Here is a 26,505-nt window from a genome sequence, read left to right on the forward strand (position 1 = left end):
CAGCGGGAATGCTGACCTCTAGTTCGTATTTACAACATCTCCCTTCTCGTATGGTCAAAACTGGAAATACTGCCAAACTGCAGGTCACTTGGTGCGTGACTCGCCACCTTACCTCTCTCTCTCTATCTCTCTCTCACCTCCATACTGTCCCATGATGACAATCACGCATACGCATTTGTAGGCATTAAATAAATAATATTTATTATTTAATACTTGTCTCCTATTTAAGTGCATTGTTTTTTATGACGGTATAACGGTATTGAAACTGACACCGTTGCTATTTTTAGATCCCGCGGTATACCATATTACCGTATAACCGGCCAAGCCTAATTGATATAGTTCCTGTAGCTATATTGACTTTGAAAAATGCAGCTTTTCATTTTCTGTCAGTCTTAATACACTGTCTAACTAAAAAAAGAGTCAAACTTAAAATAAGAAAATTATCAAAACAGTTTTAAACTATTTTTTTTAGTAAGGGTCTAATGGCTTAATCTGATTCAATAATTTATGCTAAGCTAAGCTAAAAGTGCTCTTGTCAGACCTGGAGATTGGCTGAATGGATTTAAATGGTAAAGCTTAACTGTTTTAACTTTTTAACTCCTGGAAAGTAGTAAAATGAGGCTGTTCATTCCACCCCCCCCCCCCCCCCCCCAAAAAAAAAAAGGAGTGTTCCTTTAAGGCCAGGTGCAGCAGACCCTTTGTATGGTTTTTATGGATTTGTGTATCCTCCTGTTGGTGTCTTTTTGTGATTTGTTGGAGCTTTATGTCATAGAATATCTGAAAAGTGACGAGTTGTAATCTGGCTGCTGTCAATGTTTATCGTCGTCTGTCAGTGTGGTGTGAATTGTTCTGTAAAGTTGTGAAAATATAAAGCTGATTTCTCAACAATAACAGACTGACATGTAAATCTAAATGCCATAGAATACACATACTTTTACAACTCACTGCTAATTCTTACAAATGTGACAGCTTTTATTCACACTTGAAGTGTTTCCAGAATTGTGTGCCATCAGATGTCCAGCCTTTGAACTTTGAATAGTTAAGCTGTGATAGTTTCTGGTAATATATTAATAGCCTGGCCAAAACAATAGTTGCTGTTTGGATTTTTGTATGCAAACACTTACTGTAAGAGTCAATGGTTGCTTCTTTATTACATAAACAACAGTCAGAAGACGTATCCCATGGTTATATTCCAGGATGACAATGCAAATATTTATCAGGCTCAAATTCTGGAAGCAGGCTTCATTTTCACATATCAGTTGACCGCCAATTGGCCTGAAGCCAACTGAAAGCCTTTGAGATGTGTTGGAGGAGATTTCCACAGGATGAGAGAGTTATCTTTCTTTGGGATGATATTTCATCACATTTGATTCATCATCACATTGAACTACAGTTAAAGTCAGAATTATTAGCCCCCCCCCGAATTATTAGCCACTTGCTTAAATCGCCTAAATATTAGTTGCCCCAGCTTAAATCGTGTGTCCTGGATTGTGTGTGCTGAAACGTGTGTGGGTCTGCGAGTCTGTAGCTGGATATTATTGCACAAATGAGTAGGATAGACCTTTTATCCCATAGGAAATGCATGTTAACTATGATGGAAGCACATTTACAAAGTAAATTCCAGCATGTACGATACAAAAAGTAATGCGATTTTGTTTTAACACATCATGTTACAATAAAAATGGCCAGCATTGATGGAAAACCAGCAAACCAACCACATTGTAAAACATCCAACATATTGTTTTTGGTCATTCTTAAATATAATTTCCTCTCAGAACTGTCTTGAGCGGCTGTGCTCACATTCGCACATCCAAAAACTACCGCACCGCAAAGTGACGTCTTCTACCGCATCATTTTTCTTTTTGGTATTTGCTGCCAGATTATCAGGACGTGACTATTTTGTTTTTATTGACTCATTGGATGGAAATATTGCTTAAATTGTTGTTTTACATTTTAATGCCACATTCTAGTTTTGCACATAAACTGTAAAAGGGAAGCCCCTGTTTAGCTAACTAAATGTTTTCCAGCACATCTCAAAGCAGGGTTAAAGTTAGTACAAAGTCCTTTTGCATTCTAAAATATGAAGAAGGTTTCCATAAGCAAGTGTGGTTCTAGCCTCAGGACTACTTACTCACTCATGTCTTGTAATCACACATTGCTTTTAATAAACCTTTCCCATCTTTGCAAGCCATTTATTTGTACCCCTAGCCTTTGCTTCTCTGTCAAATCCATTCCAGCGGCAATCCAATCTCTGACACCCAGAGAAGGGTCTGCACTAAAGATGCCCTCCGTGCTTCAGCAGGCCTTGTGTAGTGTGTTTTACGGTCGTTTCTATTGATTGCGCCGACTATAACGTAGCACAGTGAGAGCTACCTGTCACTATAAACATGACAAGCCAAGTGGCAGGGACAGAATAAAATAAATAAAATGTTGAACCCTGTTCCTTTCTATTTGTCGTTCCTGTGATTTATTAGCCTGCTGCTCATCCGACTGGAATTTCTATGCAGTTGAGAAAGAAATGGAGGGATTTCTTAAACTATACAAACTTAAGAGACAATAATTAAAAAATGAGATTATTTCAGTTATGAAAATCAATTAGTATTGCTGAAAAATGACTTCGGCAGATTAGTCAAGCATTATAGTATAGACTTTAGAATTAATTTTCTGGTCTTTTATCCATATATGCAGAGATTATTACATATTTAAATAGCCTTATTTTTTAAAATAATGAAATAAATGGTAAGTTGACACCATTTAGTCATTTGAATCCTCTAATTAGCAGTTAGTCTTTCTGTCTCAGTAATATAACACAATGTGCTTGGAATTAGTGTCACGATATGCCGGTTCTAAAATGGTATCAAAGTTCTCAAAATGATACGATTCCTTATTTTACTAGTAACGTTTTTGACTGACAGCTGTAGTTCTGAGTGTTCAACAATAGGGGGCATTGTGGGCACACTAAGGCCCAATCCCAATTCTATTTTTGTGCCCCTACCCATTCCTCTTGGCTCTTGGAACAGAGTGTGAAGGCCTTCAAAATTTACCCCTAGGAAATGGGACAGTACTACAACACCTGCACATGTCGTCATATGTTGTTGCAAACTCTTACTTCACATGATATTGGCGAAGTGTAGTTATTCCAGTTGCGTTATTATTTTGGTATTTATCTTCAAAAGATCACTGATAAATATTGCGTTATCATAACGATATAATATGGCAATAAGCTTGTAACTGTACTGTGCAGTTACATTGTGGCCATATTCATCTGTTTTTAGACACATGAAAACAACATTAACGTTATACCAGACACTATAAAAAGCCCATTCCTAGCCACTAAACTTTTCTCACAGGGTATTTGTGTCAGTTGTAAAAGTATGTTGTGGGCCTAGCGAAATTTAGTGGTTTTTATCTTATCGTATCTTACCCTTCATGTGAACGCGCAAAACAAGGGGTAGGGGCAGGGCTTAATTTGTGCCGTAACAAGCTGGTTCCTAATCCGGTACACGTATCCCCCTCCTCACACGCATCCCCCCTCTTCACTTTCTTCTGCGACAACCGCCCATCAAGCAATCCCCCCACCTGGGTTCTTCAATTTCATCTAGTAGGGATAACGGGAAGGGGTAGAATTTGGATTGGGCCTTAGTCTTTCTGTCTCAGTAATATAACAAAATGTGCTCTGAATTATTGGTACAGTCACTAAAATGGTATTGCAGTACTCTGGTTCTGAAAATGATACAATTCCTTATTTTATTAGTAACGTTTTGATTGATAGCTGTAGTTCTGAATCTTGTGAAGACCGGTCTTGCCAAGTTAACTTGGAAGAACATACTCGAGAGACCGCGAGAACAGAACGCTTCCTGTGAGAAATGAGATATGCGTTTTTCCTGATGGTCATGTGACCTTCACACGTTTTAATGGAAAATGATGTAAACATTACAGCATTCATACAGTGATTTATTGTTTTCTCCCTTTTCACAATATATACCATTCATAAAGACTTTACAAATATACACTGGACAAATAAACAAAACTGATTTTAATACGAATTTCAGCAAATAAACACTCTTAATGTGTTTATTAAGATTTTTATATTAATGTTTATATTCACCGTTTCATTTAGGGAACATCCTGAGATTAATAAGTTATATCTCTGAACTTTAATAATAAACCTATATAAAATGCTGCACTTCCCACCTCCAGTATAATGACTTGGACTTTTCGAGTGAATTCAGTGCGGTCAGTGCTCACTTGTAGCCTTGAGTATTGAACTGAACCTTGGCAGCTGAAGATGACTTTACACAAGAACACCAGGATGCAAGATCGCTGAAGAACGCATATTGAGAAACAGCCTGTGATTTTATTTTTCTTCTTTTATTTTCATGCATTCTCCGGCTGCATAGATAGTGACTGCCCGATATGTGAAGTGAAATATCGATGCGTGAAGTGAAATATGGAACTATTTGTGCATGTTTCTGGCAGTCAGGGCAAGCCCATGGACATCACAAAGCCTGTAAGTATAACACATGGATTTTATATATTTTTTAAAACTACAAAGAAACTTTTTTTATTTATATTGAAACAGTTTGACTATACTGCTGACAAAATATAAAAATTATGTACAAAATATTATGACAAAATAAAACTTTTAGTCAGATTTTTTTTTTTATATTTACTTTACTGCATTCATTAATTTTCACAAATTTTACTTGTTTTAGCTGACAGACAACACAGTGTATGGTAATTAATGAAACTGTTCTATTTTCTGACTTTTTCTGTTTTTTGTTTTTTTTTGTAGTAAAGATTTAGGATTGGTATCTCTCATTCATTCATTTTCTTTCGGCTTAGTCCTTTTATTAATCAGGGGTCACCACGGAATTAATGGAATTAAGCACCAACTTATCCAGCTTATGTTTTATGGAGCGGATGCCCATAAATCCTTGCATTCACACACCTACACCATGGCCAATTTAGCTTATTCAAATCACCAATAGCGCATGTCTTTGGACTGCAGAGGGAAACCGGGGCACACAGAGGAAACCCACGCGAACACGGGGAGAACATGCAAACTTAACACTGAAACACCAACTGACCCAGCTAGGGCTCGAACCAGTGACCTTCTTACTGTGAGGTGACAGTGCTAACCACTGATCCACAATCTCACCCCTACACTGTAAAAACTAATCTATAGAATTTACCCAATAAATCTGAGGTAACAATTTGCATCGACTTTGGCTGGGTATATTTAATGCCATATATTAAGTATAAACTATTGACTTTGGCTGGGTAGATTTAATCCCATATATTGAGTATAAACTATCGACTTTTGCTGGGTAGATTTAATCCCATATATTGAGTATAAACTATCTGAAGTAAAAAGCTATTAAATACTTACATGAATTGGGTAGAAAATACCTCACATTTATGTATATATTCAACAGCTACTTATTAGGTAAAAATTATCTCTTTAAATCAAAGTTTATTAATATCAGTTACCTAATAACAATTACTTATTCAGAGAAGGTAAAATCTACCTCTACAATAAAGACATTCAAATGGGTTATCAACTCAATGTTTTTATTCCAAAAAATCCTAAAACACACTTAAAATAAAGTGCAGCACAACAGCTTTACACAACATTTCAAGTAATGAACATGTTTTATAACTCGCTGATCTATTAAATCTTTCAATAATGTTGGATAATAAAACATTTCCCTGTTTTAGGACATCCAGATCAGAGCAGAAAAGAAGTGAGCAAAGAAAAGGAAAATAAAAAGGAGAAGTGAGGAGATCAGAGCAGAGCTGGATATCCAATCACATCAAGATTTTCTTTTATCTAAACTCTTAGACTAAACTCTTTGTGTCTTTTCAGATTTACACAACAGTAACTGACCAGTGGTCTGTTATCCAGATACATTCATAAAACAAAATAACTGAACAGTCTTGCTTATATGCAGCACTGATGCACCAAATTATCAAAACACACAGAATAAAGTGCTAAATAAGGTACAACAGCTTCACACAACAATGAACAAATAAACCTGTGTTATAACTCAAGACAACAGTTTCAAATGTTGTTTCAATAATGTTGGATAATAAAACACATCCAGATCAGAGAGGAAAAGAAAAGTGAGGAGAGAAGGGAGCAAAAAAAGGAAAATAAAAGAGAAGTGAGGAAATCAGAGCAGTGCTGAATGTTCAATCACATCCAAGATTTTCTTGTATCTAAACACATAATAAAGTGCTAAATAAAGTGCAACAGCTTCACACAATAATGAACAAATAAACCTGTTTTATAACTCACTAAGATAATTTTCAAATGTTGTTTCTGAATAATTGGCTACTTGCATACAACTCTTTCAGAGGCCACTTTTTATATTTTAAAAGCCAAAAGCACACACACAAACTCGTGGTTGTTTCTGTGCATGTACAGTATTAAATATTCAGATAAAAGTAAAACAATATACCATCATTCTTTTTTTTTGTCCTTACTCTCACTCTCGCAGATAGGATCAGAATGAAATAAGCAAACAAATGGGGAAGAGGGTAGGTGAGATCAAAATTGTTCAGGCCACTATCTATTAGTATTCCTTTTCTGTCAATATGGGGGAAAACACAGAGCAATGGAGAGGGCTGTGTCTGTATGTAGAGCAAATGAGGGAAAAGAAGAAAAATATAAAACAGTCCATTGCAACTCCATCAAGGTATGTTCAAACAAAGGATCCCCTTTAAACAAGAAGAGAAATGTCTACTGCATGAGCTTATTTTTGAGGCTGTGGACTTTCTTTAGAAGTTTTGCCCCATCAATTTCCAAAAAAAGTTTTTGAAAAGCTTCAAATGTGTTCTTCAGCTCCTTTGGATATTCAATGTTGATTGCATATATGAGTCCCATCAGCAGTATGCATGCCTTTGTTCGGCTTCCACATCCTTCCATCACTTGGTTTCCCTCGATCACAATAGACAAATCGTCCTCCTCAGCCATAACATTGTGCTTCACAATCACCTTCATTGTTTTGTCTGTGTACTCCTCACATTCCTAAGTGTTAAAAAGAAACAAACATAAAGCACACACAATTTTATTTCAAGATGCTGTTTCAATATATTTCAGTTTATCTAAAGGAGAGCAGAAGGGAGTAGAAGACAAAAGGAAAAGGGGGATATGAGAGGAGGATCCCTTAAGTTAATCAAGAATCTGTTATCAATATGACATACCTGCCATTCATGGAAAAGATCTTCTTGCCTTTCACCGAGGTAGTTAATGAGGCAGCAGACAACAGCATCTCTTTTTTCCTCAATGTTCTGTGTCTGTAGGGAGATACAATTTAGCAGAGTGGGGGGTGATTTGCATGTACTAAGACTGAATTCCGGCCCTGCAATAGACTGGCGACCTGTCCAGGGAGAACCCTGCCCCTTCGCCTGATAAATGCTGGGTTAGCTTAAGCTTCTCTTGACCCGAATGGATAAAGCAGCAAAGAAAATAGATGGATAAGACTGAATTCACACACTGATGTTAAAAGTTAGTTTAAGTTGGAAAGGAGCTCAACTTAACACAACAAAGCAATTGTTTACAAATAATTTCACTTTTAATTCCCTCATATCAATAATTATAAATCTGTGAAAAAATAAAATAACATACATTTAAACTGTCCAGCAGAGGACGCATCTTGCAACCAGCTGCTCCTCCTTTGGCACGCATTAGCCGCAAAAGACCAGGTGTGTACTCATCAAGCTTCCGCAGGAATGTCTCCTCCAAGGAAACCGTTGTGATGCGTCTGAACTCCTCCTTGATCTAGGAAGTGAAAAGAACAAAAATTATATGTTAAATGACAGACCAGATCTCATAGTAATCACATGAAAGTATCTTAGTGGGGAAAAAAAAAGAAACATTCTTACCTGAGCCTCAGTGAATAATGCTGGCCACCTTTCTTTAAACACATCAACAGAGGGGCTGAGGCTGACCACTTCAATTCTTCGGCTAGAGAAGGTTTTATTCATTTTATCTGCAATTATCTTTGCATTGTTTTTCTTTGTAATTTCACAAATTAATTCAAGTCTCTCTTTCTCCAGTGTCTCTTGGCTTTCACCAGTAGGGTGTGGAGGGAGGTAATTAACCTCTGCTTTTTTGGGCTTTTTTATATTTTTCAAAGGCCCTACATCAGCGGGATGCTTCCTTTTTAAGGTATTGATTTCAATTTCGGGGTAAGAATATTTTCGAGATCTTAGCTTGGCACGGTAATTGTGCATCTTGTTTTTTATGCGCTGCTGCCAACCATATAATCCCGCAAATGATCCTGGCTCCCTAAGACACGGAAACTTAGAAACCAAGGCTTCAGCTACTGAGAGGATCTGCTCATTGGTAGGGTAAGCGGTGTATGAAAAAATTACTTTTGCAAGCTCTTGCATTATTGCTGATTTAATACTGGCATCCATGAAGTGTCTTCCAGTGGCATGATAGGAGTTGTTTGCCTCTGCAAGGATTAGTTCTATGTCTCTGGAAAACTCTGGTACTTGGAATGGCACTGGCCATGCAGCAGAGCGACATGAATCAGGAAGAATAATGGTATCACTGGAACTTGAAGATGCGCAGTTTGACACCTCTGAGGATGCATCATGATCTGCAGGGCAGATGTCCGTTTCAGCAGTACTAGCAGAATGGGTGCTCACTGTACTCAATGTAGATGATTCAAATACTGGGTGTAGGTCAAGGGTGATTGTCGGCTCTTTTAGGATCACTTTAACAGTGGCCTTGTCATGCAAGTCAGCAGTTGAGGTGACACTAAAAAACTGATTGTCAAAGTTACTGTCTTGGTATAGTAGTCCAATTTCCCCATGCAATTGGAAAGTTGCAGTAATTATGGAAACAAGATCTTCCAATGTATTTGGAATTCCTATTGGAAGTGTCAGTTTTTGAATGTTGTGTTCTTCTAAAATTACTCTTAACTGGACCGCCATTGTTGATTGTAGTGTGTTTCTTTAGCTGTAGAGACAGAAAGAAAAGAAATTGAGACAGGTTATTAATAGTTGATGAGCTTACTTGCATATGTTTGCTTCAATATTGTTCTGCCAAAGCAATAAACTGAAATTTTGTGAAGTGAATAAGATAGGATTCCTGGTTGTACAGCTGTTAAATAATTATTTCAATAACTATTTGAAACGTGCATACATATTGAATATGACATCATTTATAATCAACCCATTACACTTACTCTGATGTGCAAATGAAATGTTTAAGGGTCACTATACGGCCTTCTGCTGTATTGTATGCAGCCAGGGGGTATGTTTCTTTACATTCAGAATGTTTAAGGATTTCTGTCTCTCCTGTGGGTTCTACTTTGAAACTCCTCAGGTGTTCACAATACCAACCACTGAGCAATTTTAGAACAAAGACAGGAGTTTCGTGCACAATGATTATTTGCTGGATTTCTCCAAAGTCAGGTAGGCCTCCTGTTGAACCAAATGGCAGCATCATGCCAGTATTGTAGTCTGTGCCTAAAATGTTTGCTTTATTTGTCATGTTCACAAACACTTCCCCGGGGAACTTCCTTGCAAAGGATTCCTTAATGCCATCTTTAAGAACATCAACTGCCACCAGAGTCCTCTGGGACACTGACAGTGCTGGCCCTTGGTTGTTGCAATTGTTGGTATGATATGCAATCATCGATTGGTGCTTTCTTGCCATAGTCATGAGTATGTTTCTAAAACACCCAGTCTGTCTCACAATCCTTTTAAAGAATCGATGTTTGGCTTCAAACCGCATAGTCCAGAAATGTACAAGTGGCCCGTAAACAGTTGTAAGCCATGGGTAATGCTCGAGAAAGTGGTGTTTTGGTCGAACTTTCTCTTCTGGGAACACTTCAAAGTATCTGTAACGGTGTTCTGAGATCTTACTTTGCATGTACCCTATTGTCTCATCTGTGTGGTGAGGAGTCATGACAAGCTCCACTACATCCTTTAAGGTCATCAAAACCTCCCAAGCAGGCTCATCTTCTGGGACTTTGTCGCCAATCATGAGTGGCATCATTCTTAACAAACACCAGTTTTCATGTGCGTTTCCCCCTATGGTTTTTCGTAGGTGGAAATTTGGGGCAATGGGTTGTGGACAGTTTGTTTTGTCACTCCATTTGTAAGGAAAGCAACGTATGGAATTGTTGAGCTCCTGAAGAGAGAAGTATTTCTTTTTGATTAACACATCAAGACACAGTGATATTTCCAGAGGTACAATCCCTTCGAGCAAATCATGCAAAGCATCAGGGGGATAGCCTGATATAGCATGAAAGTTACTAAGTCTGTCTGAGATGGGACACTGTCTTTTAACTCCGCAGTGGTGACCTTGTGCTGGATCAGACAGTGCTGCTTTGACATGCATGGCATAGTTGGACTTAGTCCGTAGAGGAAACAGTCCTTCTCCTACTTCATGCTCCTGGATCTGTGACCGTTCTCCAATGCAAAAGCGACAGAAATGTGAAGCTGAAAAGCTTTCAACAAAGCCACCTATTGAATGAGCACCAAGATTGTCAGCGACAACAGCAAGTACAGTGCCCTTGACCACTTTGCCCAGACTTGAAACAAAAATACCATCATCTTCGAAGGACTTCAAATCTCTGAGCAGTGGGTCCAAAACTTTTGCATAGCCATACAGGTTGACATCATTTGCCTTGCACAAAGTGGCTAAGTAAATGGACGTCAGTGTAGATCTCGATGTGGCATGTATGTCTGCAAACACCCAGTACACTGCTGTGACTTTATGCTTCTTGCGGGATGTACCCAGAGGGTTGCATATCTCAAAGTCATCTATATATAATATGAGGGGGAGTTTAAGTTCATCCTCACATAAAAAGCTTTTTTCTTTTAGTAAAGATCCATCTTTAAATGATTTGTATCCAGAAGAGGCATCAGATGGAATTTTGTTTTGTAATATTGTGTTTTGAATGTGTCTGTTGTTTACAAGTTGAGTTAATAATGGGAGGATTGGTATATACTGAAATGACTTTTTCTCTGTACTATCAATTATGTACTCAACTGGTTCAATCAATAAGAAATGCTCCTTACTAAATTGCTCTCTCCTGAACTTACTGCTGAAAGGCCCATCCACTCGTAAAGCAGCACAGACGGGGCTTAGCTGGCAAAGGTCTTTGACCAGTTCTGATATCACTAAGTCTTGGAATGTACAGCCATGTTTTCTCAAAGTACTCAAAATGATCTCTTTAATGGCTGGGCCAGATGCAGACGCTGTAAGAAAATGAAATTCCTCTACTAGTTCATCCATGCATGAATTGGAGACATTAAAAATGTTCTCCATTTTCAGGAGGAGCAACCCCACTCTTTTAGTAATAATTTTGTTGAAGTCCTCATCCTCCTCAAGGACTAAGCCACAGTCGTTTTCATCCTCAACAAAATCACTTTTTTCGCCCAGGTTGTTTTGGTGATGATAAAGAACATTGGTCTTGAAATCTACCAGTGAATGTGAGTTGTGTTTTCTACACTTGTGGCTGTGGAATGTTGTATATTTGTTGGTCTTATAATCACAACCATCAAAAACACATGGCACAGTCTCAAACTTTTTTAGATGGCCACCAAGATGTTCAAAAAAATGCCTCTCATTGTCAAAAGAGCATGAATTACAGACAATGCATGTGAACGACAGGATGTTTCCTGGCTGAGTTGACTGAGAATGATGCCTTGACAAATGTGTCCTTAATGCACCCCATGTCTTGACGGTGCAAGGACAATCTGCATAGAGGCAGGGTATGGAGTGGACTCGACCTAAATGCTCATGTTTTAGCCTGCTGTGTTTCAACAGGTCCAATCTTTTTGATGTTGTGAATTTGCACAACTTGCATTTCCAGTTCATTTTTCCATAACTGAGCACTTTGGTTAAGGTAACTACACCTTTAAGGACAATGCGATTTATTTTATTTGGAAAACTTGCATACCTGTAAAGGATACACTTGCGGTGTGGTCGTGTTTGGATGTGTCAGGCCTAGAATGGGTAACAGTGGTCTATCAGTGAGTCTCTGCTTGTGGAGGACAGACAAGAGAAACTGAAGAAGGGGTCAAATAGTGAGTGTCCACATACACAGACTCTGCCTGCAACAGAAATAAAATCAGAAATTACACAAAAGAAATTATCAGACATGTACCTGGGTTAGATTTTGTACAGTTAATTTTGTGTTTATCACAATATAATGTAAATAATCACCTCTGGTGGTTATTCAGGTGTTTGTTTAATATGCAAAATTGATTATAACCCCAGGCATTAAAAAAACTAATTGCAGAATGGTGATCAAGTGGGGAAATACAGTAGTTTATCTGTGCTCCTCTGATCAAGGCAGTCTGTCTGACAAGGGTCAGTTATCAATCATCATCAGCAATTACATATATTAATATCTATGCTTAATTTATTTAGCTTCATAGATGTAATATGCCTCATATACCAAATTACAAGATTATAAAAACATTTATTTAACACTGAGGTTTCAAAAAATACCAAAAATAATATAAAATATAATATATATTTTATTCTAAAATGTTTTAAGTGATCCCACAATTCATAAAAAAAACTTAGGTGCAGCAACAGTGGGTGTTTTTACACATACTCGTGGGATACAGTGGTACTATGTTTTTATGTTTTAAACAAGACAAAAGGGAAGTAACGTTAGTGCAAAGCAGTAGCGCTCTCTTGTTCTCCCTCTCTCTCTCTCTCTCTCACACACACACACACACACACACACACGTAAACACGCACAGCAAGGCGCTCTTTCTCTCTCTCTCTCTCTCTCACACACACACACACACAAAGCACGGCGGATGCGATGTCTTTCTTTCTCTCTCTCTCTCCCACACACACACACACACACACACACACACACACTCAGCACGGTGGATGCGCTCTCTTTCTCGCTCTCATTCAAATGGAATCTCTCTCTCACACACACACAGAGCACGGCGAATGCGCTCTCTTTCTCTCTCTCTCTCTCTCTCTCTCTCTCTCTCTCCCTCAGGAGCGCTATATAGTCAGGCCACCCGCTCCGGTTAAAATTACACCAGAGTTACCGACCGCTAACGCGTTTTATCTGGAAATTTATTCCCGTGCTCAAGGTCGGGTCCCGCGGAACAGCCGCGGAAATGCAGACCTCTAGCCTGGGGTCAGTTTGTGTATTTGAACACATCAAACCGACGCGTGAAACACAACATACCAAGTTGCCTGACCGACTGGCAGACGTTGCTCAACGGCCAGCTGTCGGCTTGGTGTGTGCCGGGCCACGGTGACGCCAGCGACAGTTTCAAACTTTAATTTCAAGTAATGACATTTTAAACAAATGAACGCCGAATAAAAATGATGTGTAATATCTCATAATTTCAAAAATGACCTTAAATTGAGCTTACCTTAACTTCTGCTGTTCGATGGCAGCCGTTGAGAGGATCCAGCGTCGCTCACTCACTCAAAAACGCGGGCTGACGCATGCGCAATTTCAAGCAAAAAAACTTACGATTTGGGGGTATACTTTACTGCCTTTATCAATGTGATGATTGTTACTGTTAACGAATGGGTAGAATATGTAGAATTTACCTATTACTTCTGAATTCCTTGGCTGGCTGCAATAATCAAGTAAATTTTATATGGTTTCCACAGATTATATTTACCGCTCTCAAAAATCACTTTTTTCAGTGTAGTATTGGTATCATGATTTTTAATTTAGGTATCATATCCAAATCCAATTGATGTTGTGACAACAACTCGCAATAGCCAATCTATCAATTTTGGCAATGTGAATTCATTTTCAAGACCCTATTACCTCCACACACATACACCTTCCTCTGTTTATCACACACTCACAGTCTGTTCCTGTTTCCGTCAGCTCATGTCTCGATGGAGTATTAACGACCTGGGAAAGACTTCAATAGAATGAGACACCATGTTCCTCTCTGATATGCTGACTGAAACCATCTTTGATTATCTCTCTCTAGATTAGCCTTCTTTTGTATGCCGGAACCTTCTCATCATTTCATAATCGCTTACATACAAGATGTGTCTGCTAATTTAGCCAGAGCTCATATTATAAGAGCTAGACAAGAGTTTCAAACCTTGTTATTGGTATTATCATTTATCTGGGAGTGGTGGCATTACCAAAAAGCAGAAATATATTGGTATTACTTTGGAATTATTAAATCCTATTTTTTTATATCACAGAATTTAGTTATTCACATTTTATTCTGTGACAACATATTTGCATTTTGTTTGTATACAGTTGTGTACATTTTGAGACTTTTCTATTAGATTCCCATGTAATGTTTCCCAATTGGAACAGTCCAAATGTACAGTTACTTTTAATGTGTTAAAATGTCCAGTTGAAGGAGATTCTGTTTTTAAAAATAGTTGCCTGATAGACAGCAAGGCATTTTCAAGTGAAGTTGAGCTTTATTGTCATTCTGCTATATGTGTGGACACACAGTGAAGCAAAATGTTGTGTCTTGCAGGACCATAAGTAAACATAGTCATAAATAGGCATGGGCTGATATAAGATTCTGACGGTATGATAACCTTGGATATAAATATCATGGTTTCACGCCATCACAGTATTGTGATTACTGCTCTAAAATATATTCTTTTTAAATGTCTAAGTAATAAACAAAACCTTTTTCCCCTTTGTACACAATATATTTTAACGGAGTGGCTATTTGCACTAAGTGTAACTAGCCGCCTTGTTGGCAGAGGCCATTTACACTAACTCTGTCCACGGTAGGTTTAACCAAGATCAAAACTGTCACGACGTGCCTCAATCGTGGTCAAATGCTGGTCAAATTAGGCGCAAATATTCAAATTTTGCACGAGCGGAATCATGGGATTGATCTGACGTTGGATGCAGTGAAGTGAATTGAAGGAATGCGTTAACCTGCTAATTTCTTGGTAAGTTCTGTTTTTAACTTTATTGCATTTTTTATAGTTCTGTTATATGCTTTTTTAAAAGACCATGGATGTTACCAGTGGTATTATATGTTTAGTTGGTTATTTCCACGTCATGTAGAATTAATGACGTCTCATGTTTTGTAAAGTTATGCTAATAATAGGGATGATAAGAATGGTGATTTGCATTACTGAATTGGCATATCGCTCCGATGTACCATCTCTTGTATAACTGCAGAGTAATACGTTTTAATTCAAAATGCAGTACCTACTGAGTAGTAGGCGGTTTCGGACGCAACCAATGTTTTCTTTTTTTAATAGAATCTCAGTTAAGTCGCTAAAATAAGCTTCATAGTTACCACAAACTTAAGACACTTTCACGTTTTATTCTACGACATAAAACACATCAGTTATATCCCACTCTTGATTTTTTTAATCAGTTATGCTTCTTTTAAAAGACGGTTGCTATCAAGTTGCTAAATGGGATTACAGGCAATGTTAGAGATATTATACATCATCGAGCTGAACTGTCTAGATATAGAATAGCCCACTTTAAATATCCAGCTTGCGTCAGGCATTTGGATTTGCCTTCTATTTGATTAAGTATTTTACAGTTTGTAGTATTTTTCTAATTGGGCATTCATATTGTGTGTAGAAAATGCTTCCACTTGTAGAGACAGATTCATTTGTTGATCGTTTATTTTAATAAAATGATTTTATGTAGATGCTGCTTACCATTGCAGCCTGTCTGTTTCCTGCTCTCAATAATGCAAATGTGTGAATAAATTTGTAAAAATGTATAGATATTTTAACGTCTTCAAAAGACATTTTAACAGTATCGTTTTATATTAATGTACATCTAATGATTTTTCGTCGTCGTTTTGTTCATCTGTCTACATTTGACTGTATTTACACTCCTTAAACTCCTTTACACTCACCTTAAAATTTTTAGCACATGTATTTGGGCGGTTGCTTGCTGTATCTTTGGGAAAAAAAGAATATTTAATGTTGTTCTCTGTCAATAAAGGGACTTGAAGGCATTTGATAGACTTGTACCTCATTTCTGCCGTCTATGAAAAAGAAATAGGGTATTTATAATTGGCAGATATAGCTTTTTTTTCACCACGTTTTTAATTAGGTAGGCAGGCTGTATGCACATGGAAGGTATGATAATAATATTAGGCATATTTATAAAACATACAGTGCGTGTTTTAAAACTTTTACAACAAACGTAAAGCAAATGTATTTCCCACGGGAAACGTATATATGCATGTTTAATAGCTGTAATTACTGTACCTGTAATTATTCTTATTTTGCTTAGTTTTTCTTGGAACAAAAATTCTCAATTTATTCTAAAAAAATGTTCAGTATTTCTCTACTTCTATATGTAGACATATACAATACATTGACCAGATGTAAACAATATAACATTGTTACCTTCGGGTAGTAAAATGAAGGTCAATAAATGAAAGTACTTGATGCATCAACATCACATAGACCTTGTGTCTAATGTCATTTCAAAAGGTTAAGTAAGACGGCAGAACGGGAACATTTTCACCATGCCAGAGAAAGCCCTGTTATTTTGTTGTGGGTCTGCTATTACTTATTCCTCCTGACAGTATTGCAGCTCTTAGAGGCCACAAAAAATGACTCGTCAAATCGTGTTAATTAAAAGCAGTGCTTCTGTATCAGATTTACTGCTTCTGTTTATTTTCATATACGATTTACAAATTATGAAAGGAGCTCTATTATGCATTATGCAAGTGCTCACATTTCTGGAGGTGGCAGATAGTTCTTGTAAGGCAATTAAAGGCGTACGCTGTAGGCGTTTTATTTGGAAAAGCATGCGTAAATTGTCCTTTCCACCTGACAGATCACTAGTTGTGTGTGTCCTGAGAAATCAGACCCGTCCTTGTAACAGCCAAAGGCTTTGTTAACAGAAATAAATTGTCAAGATGTTGATCTGCAGCTTTTTAGCCAATCAAAATCACCCCCTGCCTGTCAATTTCAGCTTTCGAGGTTGTTTACATCAAGGCATATTTTTGGAGGGTACATTTTAGCAAGTGTGGATCTTTTTTTTTTTTGGTAGAACTGTACATTTAGAGAGGGTTTAAATATGCAATGTGCTCATTTGCATCGATCCAGCTGTCGCAGTATAATGCATGTGTTGGAAAGTACATTAGTGATGCAGTGGAAAAGATATGTGTAAAGTTAGCCTTTGAGTGTGAAATGTTAGCTCATGCTTCAAGCAAAATAACAAACAAATGACTGATGCCGTATTATATTTGTTTCCATATTTGGAACTCAACTTTGCTACTCAGCAAATTTCAATAAGAGGGAAAAATCCAGCAGTACTGGAAACGGTCTGGTTAGGTTGTGCTGTCCTTGGGCATTGCGGATGCTAAAAAAGAAAGTGCGAGCCCAGCCCAGTCGACAGAGATAGCGCAGTATTATTGAGACAGCATAGTATTGACGTATTGTCTCCGGAGACGCTGAGCACAGGGCGACCAGGACCGATTGCGAACATGAACCTCTGCCGACTCAGTCTTTCTTAATTTGTTTTGTGTTGGTTTAACAATGCTATAGCACAGTATCAATAACCTGTACATGTGTAACGTGAAAAACTGGTGCAGAAAGAAGTTTCACTCAGTAAATTACACAATTTATTTCAAGAGATCATATTTAGTATGCCAGCATACAGTAGACATGGAGAAACTGAAATATATTGATTAGACTTTTTTTGTGTTTGATGTTAATATGAATGTGCTCTATATTCATTTATTTAGAACAAAAAACTATTTTTATTATTATTTGGGGAATATACACAATTAAAGAAAGTATTTATACGTATATAAAGATCCTCCATAATTTACTTATGCATACAATTTTAAACAGGATATTTCCTTCTATGATTATTGAATATGAGTGTGTGCATATATAATGCCTAGTATGTAAACTTAGCGTCCACTTTATTAGGTACACCTGTCTAACTGCTTGTTCACGCAAATTTCTAATCAGCCAATCACATGGTATCAGCTCAATACTTTTAGGCATGTAGACATGGTCAAGACGATCTGCTGAAGTTTAAACCAAGCATCGTAATAGGGAAGAAAGGTGATTTAAGTGACTTTTTAAACGTGGCATGTTTGTTGGGCCAGACAGGCTGGTCTGAGTATTTCAGAAACTGCTGATTTTCACGCACAACCATCTCTAGGGTTTACAGAGAATGATCTGAAAAAGAGAAAATGTCCAGTGAGTGGCAGTTCTGTGGGCACAAATGCCTTGTTGATGCCAGAGGTTAGAGGAAAATGGCCAGACTGGTTCGAGCTGAGAGGCAACAGTAACTCAAATAACCACTCGTTATAACCGAGGTATGAAGAAAAGCATCTTTGAATGCACAACACGTCCAACCCGGATGGGCTACAGCAGCAGAAGACCATATCAGGTGCCACTTCTATCAGCAAATAACAGAAAACTGAGCCTACAATTCACCAATGCTCACCAAAATTGGACAATAGAAGATTGGCTGGTTGCCTGGTCTGATGAGTCTCAATTTCTTCTGATGGCTACTTCCAGCAGGAAAACGCGCCATGTCATAAAGCGCAAATCTTCTCAGACTGGTTTCTTGAACATGACAATGAGTTCACTGTACTCAAATGGCCTCCATAGTCACCAGAGCTCAATCCAATAGAGCACCTTTGGGATGTGGTGGAAAGGGAGATTGGCAACATGGATGTGCAGCCAACAAATCTGTTGCAACTGCGTGGCGCTGTCATATCAGTATGGCCCAAAATCTCTGAGGAATATTTCCAGTACCTTGTTGAATCTCTGCCACTGGATTAAGGCAGTTCTGAAGGCAAAAGGGGTCCAACCTAGTACTAGTAAGGTGTACCTAATAAAGTGGCTGGTGAGTGTACATACAGTATATAATATCATTCATTATAACAGTAATAGTTTATCATAGTGCAGCCCCAAATGCTATTTATGTTTCTTTTTGAATATTTTAAACTTTGCCAATACTGTTCCACTAAGAGAATTTGTATTTTGTTTTATAAAGGGCAGAAATCTAATGAGTACCTGCTGCTGAACGGAAATCTAGGATGAACCACAGTAAAACTTAATGACATTATATTGATTCCAGTCATCTTCAGAAGGTTAATGACTGTTTAGAAGAGGTCAGTACCTGTATGTGTAATGTATTAATCATTGAAAACGGCAAATAGTGCATTAATATGATTCAGTACCTAAGCATTATGATTACATTGCGAAATGAATCATGAAAAATCTACCAAAAAAAAAAAAAAGAGGTTGCTATAGTTTCCCAATTTTTTTAGCTCCTCCTGAAGGCAAGAAACTGCAGGCAGAATTTATTTCCATGCACCTGTTAGTTTTTAGATCATGGGCTTTTTGCCTTACCATAAAGGGGAAGGTAAAGAAAATATAAAAAATAGACTTTTAAGCATTTCTTTTGTCACACTATCTCAGTTTTTGTATCTGTAAAATCCAAATACAACATATATTTGTAAAGGCTGAGTGTTTTTCTCAATCGCTGAGCTCTAAATCTCCACTTCAGCAGCACTTACAGTTTTATTCCTATCTGTATCCTAAAGGTTTTTACAGAGAGACAGGATGATCCATAATTCAACTGATTGTAGACAACATTTGTATTTTTTTCTGGCCGTTCACAGTATTTTTGAATTATGTGGTTATAAAAAGGATCCACAAATCCCCTCTGTAAAAGCCATTGTCTATAAAGTCACAAATAAATGACAAAAATTTTGACCCTGACCATCCAGTGTTCTGATTTTTGTGCTGCTAAAATGTATGCAAATATTTACTATAGTTCGAATATGCCTCATTTGCATATATAAACATTTTAGAAAGCATTTAATAAAAACAAAAAATCAGGAATCTTTAATTCTTTTAATCAATCAAATGGGTAAGTGTGCTGAAAACTGTTATTTTTTACCCTATTCCCTGCAGTTTCTTGCCTAACAAGCAAACACTAGACAAACGTGTGACAGTGATATTTCATACACGATGCAGAATTTCTGACTTTCGCTCTAACTCGCAAGTTTCAATTAGGAAATCAATATAAGCTTCATTATGTACTCGCTGCACACTACATACTCTTACTTCAACACAGAGACACAAGCCATTGCCCTGGAAACCGATGGAGTTTGCCATGGCAACAGAGGCTCTGCTGCCAATTGTGTAGGTGAATGGGAATGCTGTGATTAGGGATGGATTAACACTTACTGTATGTAGACGTTTGGATATTTAAACTGTTTATGGGAAAATGCATTGTTTTTAACGTGGTATTTGGATACTTTTGCTTATGATTAAACCGTGATAATATAAATAAGCGCTGGTAAAATATAGAAAATAAACTTAATGAGGGCTTTGATGTGTGAAATCATTTCTAAAAGGAGAATTTCGCTTGCAATGAAGCACAAAAATGTCACAATTCTGCATAGATAAACATGCCAGCATGCTCAATTAAAGAGACGGTTCATCCAGAAATCTAAATTATGTCATCACTCAGAAGGCACACAACATTATAAGATGTTAATACTAGGTTAGATTCACAGATGTCACTACTTCAATTTGTTCCCTTTGCCGCCGTTCATACAGCTGCAGCGGTGGTAATTGGTGCGCCAGCAGCTTTTGACCACTGGGTGGCGCTTTAACCACAGATTTTCAGCTTTGCCTAATGCCTAGTTCAGACTGCGTGATTTTAGCCCCGATTTCGGCTCACCGACAGGTTTTGAGAAATCGCCGACAAATCCCTGAAATCACAGGCAAATCGGTTCTCGTGCACGTGAGTGACAGACACACAGTATGAACTATCAACGACGCGATCTGAGAGAATCGCCGATGAGTCGCCGATGCCTGCGAGATATTTGGCGTGCTAAATATCTGGAGCTGTCGGCGATTCAAATCATGCCGTGTGAATGAGAGAGCGGCATTCACTTGTGTGTGTGTGTGTGTGTGTGTGTATAACTGCTGCAGGCCAGCGGGAGGCTGGGGGAGAAGTTAAAAGCACTCTTTTTCGGTTTATTTGGACCCACGAAATGGAGGAAAAACCAGTGGAGGTTTGACAGGACACAGGAGCAACCGTGTCTGTTTGACGTTTAATACAGAAAGAAATTAGTTTATTATTAACGTTAAGGAGAAATGGCTAATTCCCTTTAAATCCAGGTGAGCAAATATGTACATGTTCTACCCCATTAAAGGCTTCTTTCTCATTATGTAGTTAATAACAAAAGATATAATTCGTGTTTTTGGCTGTGAGACGTAGTTTGGACGACGTTGTCGGCGATTCTTCCTATAGTAAAGTCATGCAATGTGAAAGCTCCTGTCACCGATCCATCTTGCAGTGTAAACAAAGCAGCGGCAAAACGCTAGTCGAGATAGTCATGCAGTGTGAAAACATCTGTGACACGACTACTTTGAAAATCATGCAGTCTGAACTCGGCAGAAATAGACGGTTCTGTATGTGTACCTTAAGTGATGTAATGTGTTCAATTAAAATATGGTTTTGTTTTAGTTTTCTTAGTAATAAACATGCTTTCTACTACTGTATACTGTATGTTTTAGAAAAGCTACAACACATGGTGAGAAGTATAGCCCTAGGCTGCAAAAAGCAAATATAAGAATTAAGTTCTTTAGCCTTTATAGTGTCCTGCTAAATTGCGTTGCGTGAAAAGAATGTTTCGGTTTCTTTGACCATCAAGGCGATGTTATTACCTTAAATCTTAAATGTGCACATATGAAAACCGCGGCACAGCACACACTACAAAATAATATTAAGATTATTGTGCCGGTGGAGCACATCACCTGACTGCTATATAACTCACTTTATCAGTAGGCTATTTATTATTATTTACAGGCTATGTTACAAGTATTTGACCAAGTGGCACTACATGTAAAACACTCTCATGCCCTCAGAACTAGTAGCAGATATGAATTAAATTAATGGACATATTGGCACGCAAAGTAAGCCGCATATTATTTATTGTCTGTTTATTTTCTATGTTCATTTCTCTTTCACGCGCTTTCAGAGAAAGAAAAAAATCAGCTTGTTTAAAAAAAAGAGCATTATGTCCACTAATGTATAATAATTCTAATAATATTTAGCTAATATATCCATAATGCCAGGATGCGTGTTGCTTTGACTGAATATTTAGGTCAAAAGCAAAATTGTTACCTGTTGCATGACATAGGCTAGCCTACAGTGTGGAAAAATATAATTCACAACCTGGGATGCGTTTCCCAAAACCCTCGTTAGCCAACTATGGTCGCAAGTTCCGTCATTACTAACATTAGCCCCTTTCACACATACAGACCTTTCCGGAAAATTGCCGGCAATTTTCCGGAAAGCTTGTATGTGTGAACAGGTCCTTTTTGAAAATACCGGTAAATTCGTTCTGGCTATTTTCCGGAAAGAGAAGTTGTAACATTACTGACAATTTGCCGGAAGATTACCGTAATAAGCGCGTGCACGTCTAGAACATGCTGACGTGAGATGTCTGCTTTAGCCAATCACAACAGTCAGATGCATTTACGTCCGCGCGGTTTGTGAGAATAAAAACCTTTGAATATTTTTCCAGACACATTTAGCTGCTAGAAGTTAGTCAGATCACGTTTATATGTTCTTCTTTATGCCAACTGTGTAAATAATCATCGATGAGATGCTTATGATAAGCCGTTGTTTGTTTACCTTTAAGCTTTGCGTGTGCCTTTGAAACAGCCTGTGAGCGCCTGCACACGCACATATTATGAACATCTCGACATGAGAAAGTGATCCTGCGAAAGTTGTTCACAATATTGATCATCCACAGAGTTTGTAATTTAGTCAAATGTTTACAAATACAAGCGCAGCCGTTTAAAGCTCATTTGTGGTGAATGATGTCAGAATTTACCGGTATTTTGGAATGTATGTGTGAATACTCTTTTACGGAAAATTTCCGTAACGTCCTCGCCTGTGTGAACAGCGCTTTTTTGAATATACCGGTAAAGTCTTTCCGGAAATTTTCCAGATATTTACCGGTATCACTGTGTGAAAGGGGCTATAGTTAGTTAACTTGCCGTTTCCCAAAACCATCGTTTCAACGAACATTCGCAAACTGCCTCGCAAACTTGTGCACTTGCAACTACACCTCTGGAGCTGTAAAAAAAACACAGTTTGGCGGTAATGGCCACATTAAACTCTCACCTTCTGTAGGTCATGACATCTGGTGATCAAGATTCAATGTCTAGCCAGCATCTAAGGACAACGCTATTTTAAGGTCCAATAATGACGTCAAATTATGTTGATATTTGTTTAGTTTTTTTTTTAGTTTGTGTTGGAATAAAATTAAAATCCAATGTCTGATGGATGTCACAGTGGTAACGTGCACACAACGTCAAGCTGTTTCATTGTTAGACATTGATACTTGGTTGATTTTAGGTTAAATCTAGGTTGGACGTTGGGTTCTGACGACATTGGGGGTACGTTGAAGTACAACGTCAATATGACATCATGTTGACGTCCTGTGCCTGCAGGGCCATTCACTCAAATTTATGTCTTTGAACTTGTACAGTGGACGGCAAAATGAAAAAAAGATGTGTATGTGGTTTTCCATGCAACAAGGAAATTTGAACTAGATCTTCACTGAGCCTTCTGACACTAAATATTATTTTGTGTCAGAAACAGATTGTAATTTAAGTCAGTGTTATGTTCCATCTGATAATGTTACATTTCAGTGAGTCAGTCAGTGCGTTTCATGATTCTGATTCATTTTGGCCACACACACTGCAGCTAAATTCAGTTGTCAGTTCACGTATTCGCTTTTAATCCTGCTCTGCACACACATTTCAGTCATTTAGGAGACTGACTACCGCACTCAACAATTTAGCCAATGCTTTTAAAAAAAATTCACAGTACATTGACCTTATTCTTTCACGTTTGAGGGAGCGCAGGCATTGAAACCTTAGCGGATCAAGACTTCCAGTCTTATTCACTTCCATTGATTTTTACCCATAAAAAAACAGCTCATTATGCTGCTTGATGGTGCAAACTTGTATTTTCTTATTGCATGATATTCATTTGGTCGCAGAGGCGAACACAATCGCCTCACAGCAAGAGGATCATCTGGGTCAGCCAGCCTTCCAGCCTCAACCTATCACTGGTAAACACCCATACACACTCATTCACACACATTTACTACAGACAATTTGGTTTGGTTTGCTGTGAGGCAACAGTACTAACCACTGAGCCACCTTGTCACCCTATCCATGATTAACTACCCTGCAAAATTGAGTTGAAATTGCTGATTTCTTTCCAAAATAGCACTATTAAACCATCTGGTGAAATTGTACCCATATTGCAATATATAAATCACACACAAAAAAAATAACGCAATGTCTGATTTTTTTTTATTTTTTATACCGAGCAGCCTTCTTTCAAAGTGTAAATGTGGCCTTATAAACTTTCACAAGCATGGCCATAAATGTCTCTAGGGTTAATTAAAACAAAGCTTCAGTGAACTAGAATCATGTGGACCATTTTAGGATGCTGTAACGGTTTATTTTATGTCCATCTCCCAGTTTATATCTGCATAGAAGAGAGTCCAGCACATCCCACATAGCAAAATCTTTCTGGCCCAGCTCTGGCCCACACAATCAGGTTTTGCTTGGCCCACATGCTGCAGTGAATTACGGTGCATGACTGGACCAAGTATGACTTCCAAACAAGGGCCAAACATGGACCATATCTGGGCCAAGTCTCAGCCAAGTTAATAACCCAATGACACTATGCGCATGCTTTTTCCTCAAAGCAACCTGATTGGTAGAATTTGTTTCTTTATTCAAAAATAATTTGAATGTATTTTAAGTGTGAGTCAAAACAGGCCAAACTTACATGGCCCACATATCAATTTTTTACATCTGGGCCAAATACTACATTTGACATCCGGCCCAAATCTTGTGTGCCACCTTAAATACGGTGCCACCTCTGCCAAACCCAGGTCATGTTTGGCCCACATCCTGTATGCCAGTGCCGGAAGAATGCCTGCAGTGCCAGCTTTATGTCAAATCTGGGCCAGAATTCTTTGCTTCCTGGGATCCTTCAGAATTTTAGTTTTGTATTTCGCAGAAGAAAACACTTACACAGTGTTGCAATGGCATACAGGTGAGCATATGATGACAGAACTTGTATTTTTGGGTGAACTGTTTCTTTAACTGTAGCACAAAACAGTTCTTTAATGTCAAAGCCAGACACGCTGTTCTAGAAAAGTCGCTTCTGTTCATGCCGAGACACTGACATGAGACTCTTGTATTCCTGACTTGCGGCATGTTTTCGGGATAAGTGTGCACAAGAGAGAGAGAGAAAAGAGCAGGCTTAAAAACAGCTTTCTGATTCATAACTATTTTGCACAGATATAGTCTGTTGGTGGATGATGGTAAACGTCTCTAGAGCTCTGCAGTCACATCTCATTTCAACAACTTGCGTTGATATGTCTGCATAAAAAATAAAAATCACACTTCTCTATTCATTAGACTGCAAAACTGGCTAGACTCCTAAATGCTACAAATCACCTCCTAATGAGGTTTAATTAAAGAATGATTAATTATATATGCAGAAATATGGGCTGTTATTAATAAGACGGGGCTCAAGCTCCAAAAAAATGTCATATAGTTATAAAAAGAAAACACTTATATTATTCTTATTGTTTTGGAAATGCATAAACCAAAAGGGCACCAGTGTTATCATTTATTAAAAATACATCGAGTCTTTCCCAAACGTGGCCATATTCAACACTGTAAGACACTTTACTGACCCACTTTTAAATAAGGTGAATGAGATGTGGAAAAAGTGGAGAGCCTATTGCACAATAACAAGCCACATGGCTGGTAGCGTTTAGATGCAAAGCTCACCAAGCATTAGATGATTCATATCGCACTGTTGTGATTCATGACTACGTGATTCACAATAAAAAGTTCACTTCTTAACTTGTGTGTCACAGGTAATTAAGCTCTCCTAACCGCACAAACCACAGGTTAAGACCCGTGCCACGATGAGCTTCTGTGAAGCAGCTGCCGAGAGCAGAACCGTAACTGCAGGACACCTTCTAATAATGCATGAGTCTTCAAGATACATGCCAAAATAATTAACTGTGGTAGCAAATAACAATGCATAATCACAGGCTGTTTTGCTAAGTGATTTCATATTCATATCACGCATTGTTCAAAACTGCTTACTTAAGTATGGCTAATGTAAATTAAATGCTATTCTTTACATTTCATCTCAGAATTTACATGTTAGAAGTATTATCTAACTAAATCTCAATTCATATCAGTACGGATTGGGAGTCAAATTATTTGTAACTTTATTTTGTATTTTGGGATGAGGAATTTTTAAAGCAGAATACTTAAAATAAAACAAATATAGCGCAGCTTTTACAATGTCTGATCACGTGCTGTAAGTGGGTTTGTTTATTTAGTCTTTCTAAGCCTTTGCAAAGGTCACTGTTCAGGAGCACTTTCTGAGAAACCGGAAAGGACCATAAAATGTTGTGAAATTGTGTTATGTTTTCCAAAATGTTACTGGCTTGTGTAGA

General features: G+C 37.9%; 2 protein-coding genes across 3 annotated transcripts in view; both read right to left on the minus strand.

Annotated features, from left to right (window-relative positions):
• The window catches only part of kcnb1 (potassium voltage-gated channel, Shab-related subfamily, member 1), a 68,028-nt gene that overhangs the window by 21,021 nt on the left and 20,502 nt on the right, over positions 1-26,505 (minus strand). The gene's annotated exons all lie outside the window — the stretch shown is intronic.
• LOC147843624 (uncharacterized) lies at positions 5,558-12,074 on the minus strand. Of its 2 annotated transcripts, XM_087257916.1 has the most exons (5): positions 11,931-12,070; positions 7,891-8,974; positions 7,634-7,786; positions 7,210-7,302; positions 5,558-7,033 (listed from the first exon to the last, which is right to left on the minus strand). In XM_087257916.1, exons 2-5 carry the CDS (start codon positions 8,947-8,949, stop codon positions 6,746-6,748), a joined length of 1,593 nt encoding a protein of 530 aa, XP_087114042.1. In that variant the 5' UTR covers positions 8,950-8,974; positions 11,931-12,070; the 3' UTR covers positions 5,558-6,745. The 2 variants fall into 2 exon arrangements, with proteins under 2 accessions (XP_087114042.1, XP_087114041.1); XM_087257915.1 differs by lacking the exons at positions 5,558-7,033; positions 7,210-7,302; positions 7,634-7,786 and adding an exon at positions 9,204-11,858 and having other exon boundaries at positions 8,027-8,974; positions 11,944-12,074.

Source organism: Danio rerio, chromosome 6, assembly GCF_052040795.2.
Source record: "Danio rerio strain M-AB ecotype USA chromosome 6, GRCz13ab, whole genome shotgun sequence".
NCBI classification, from domain to species: domain Eukaryota; kingdom Metazoa; phylum Chordata; class Actinopteri; order Cypriniformes; family Danionidae; genus Danio; species Danio rerio.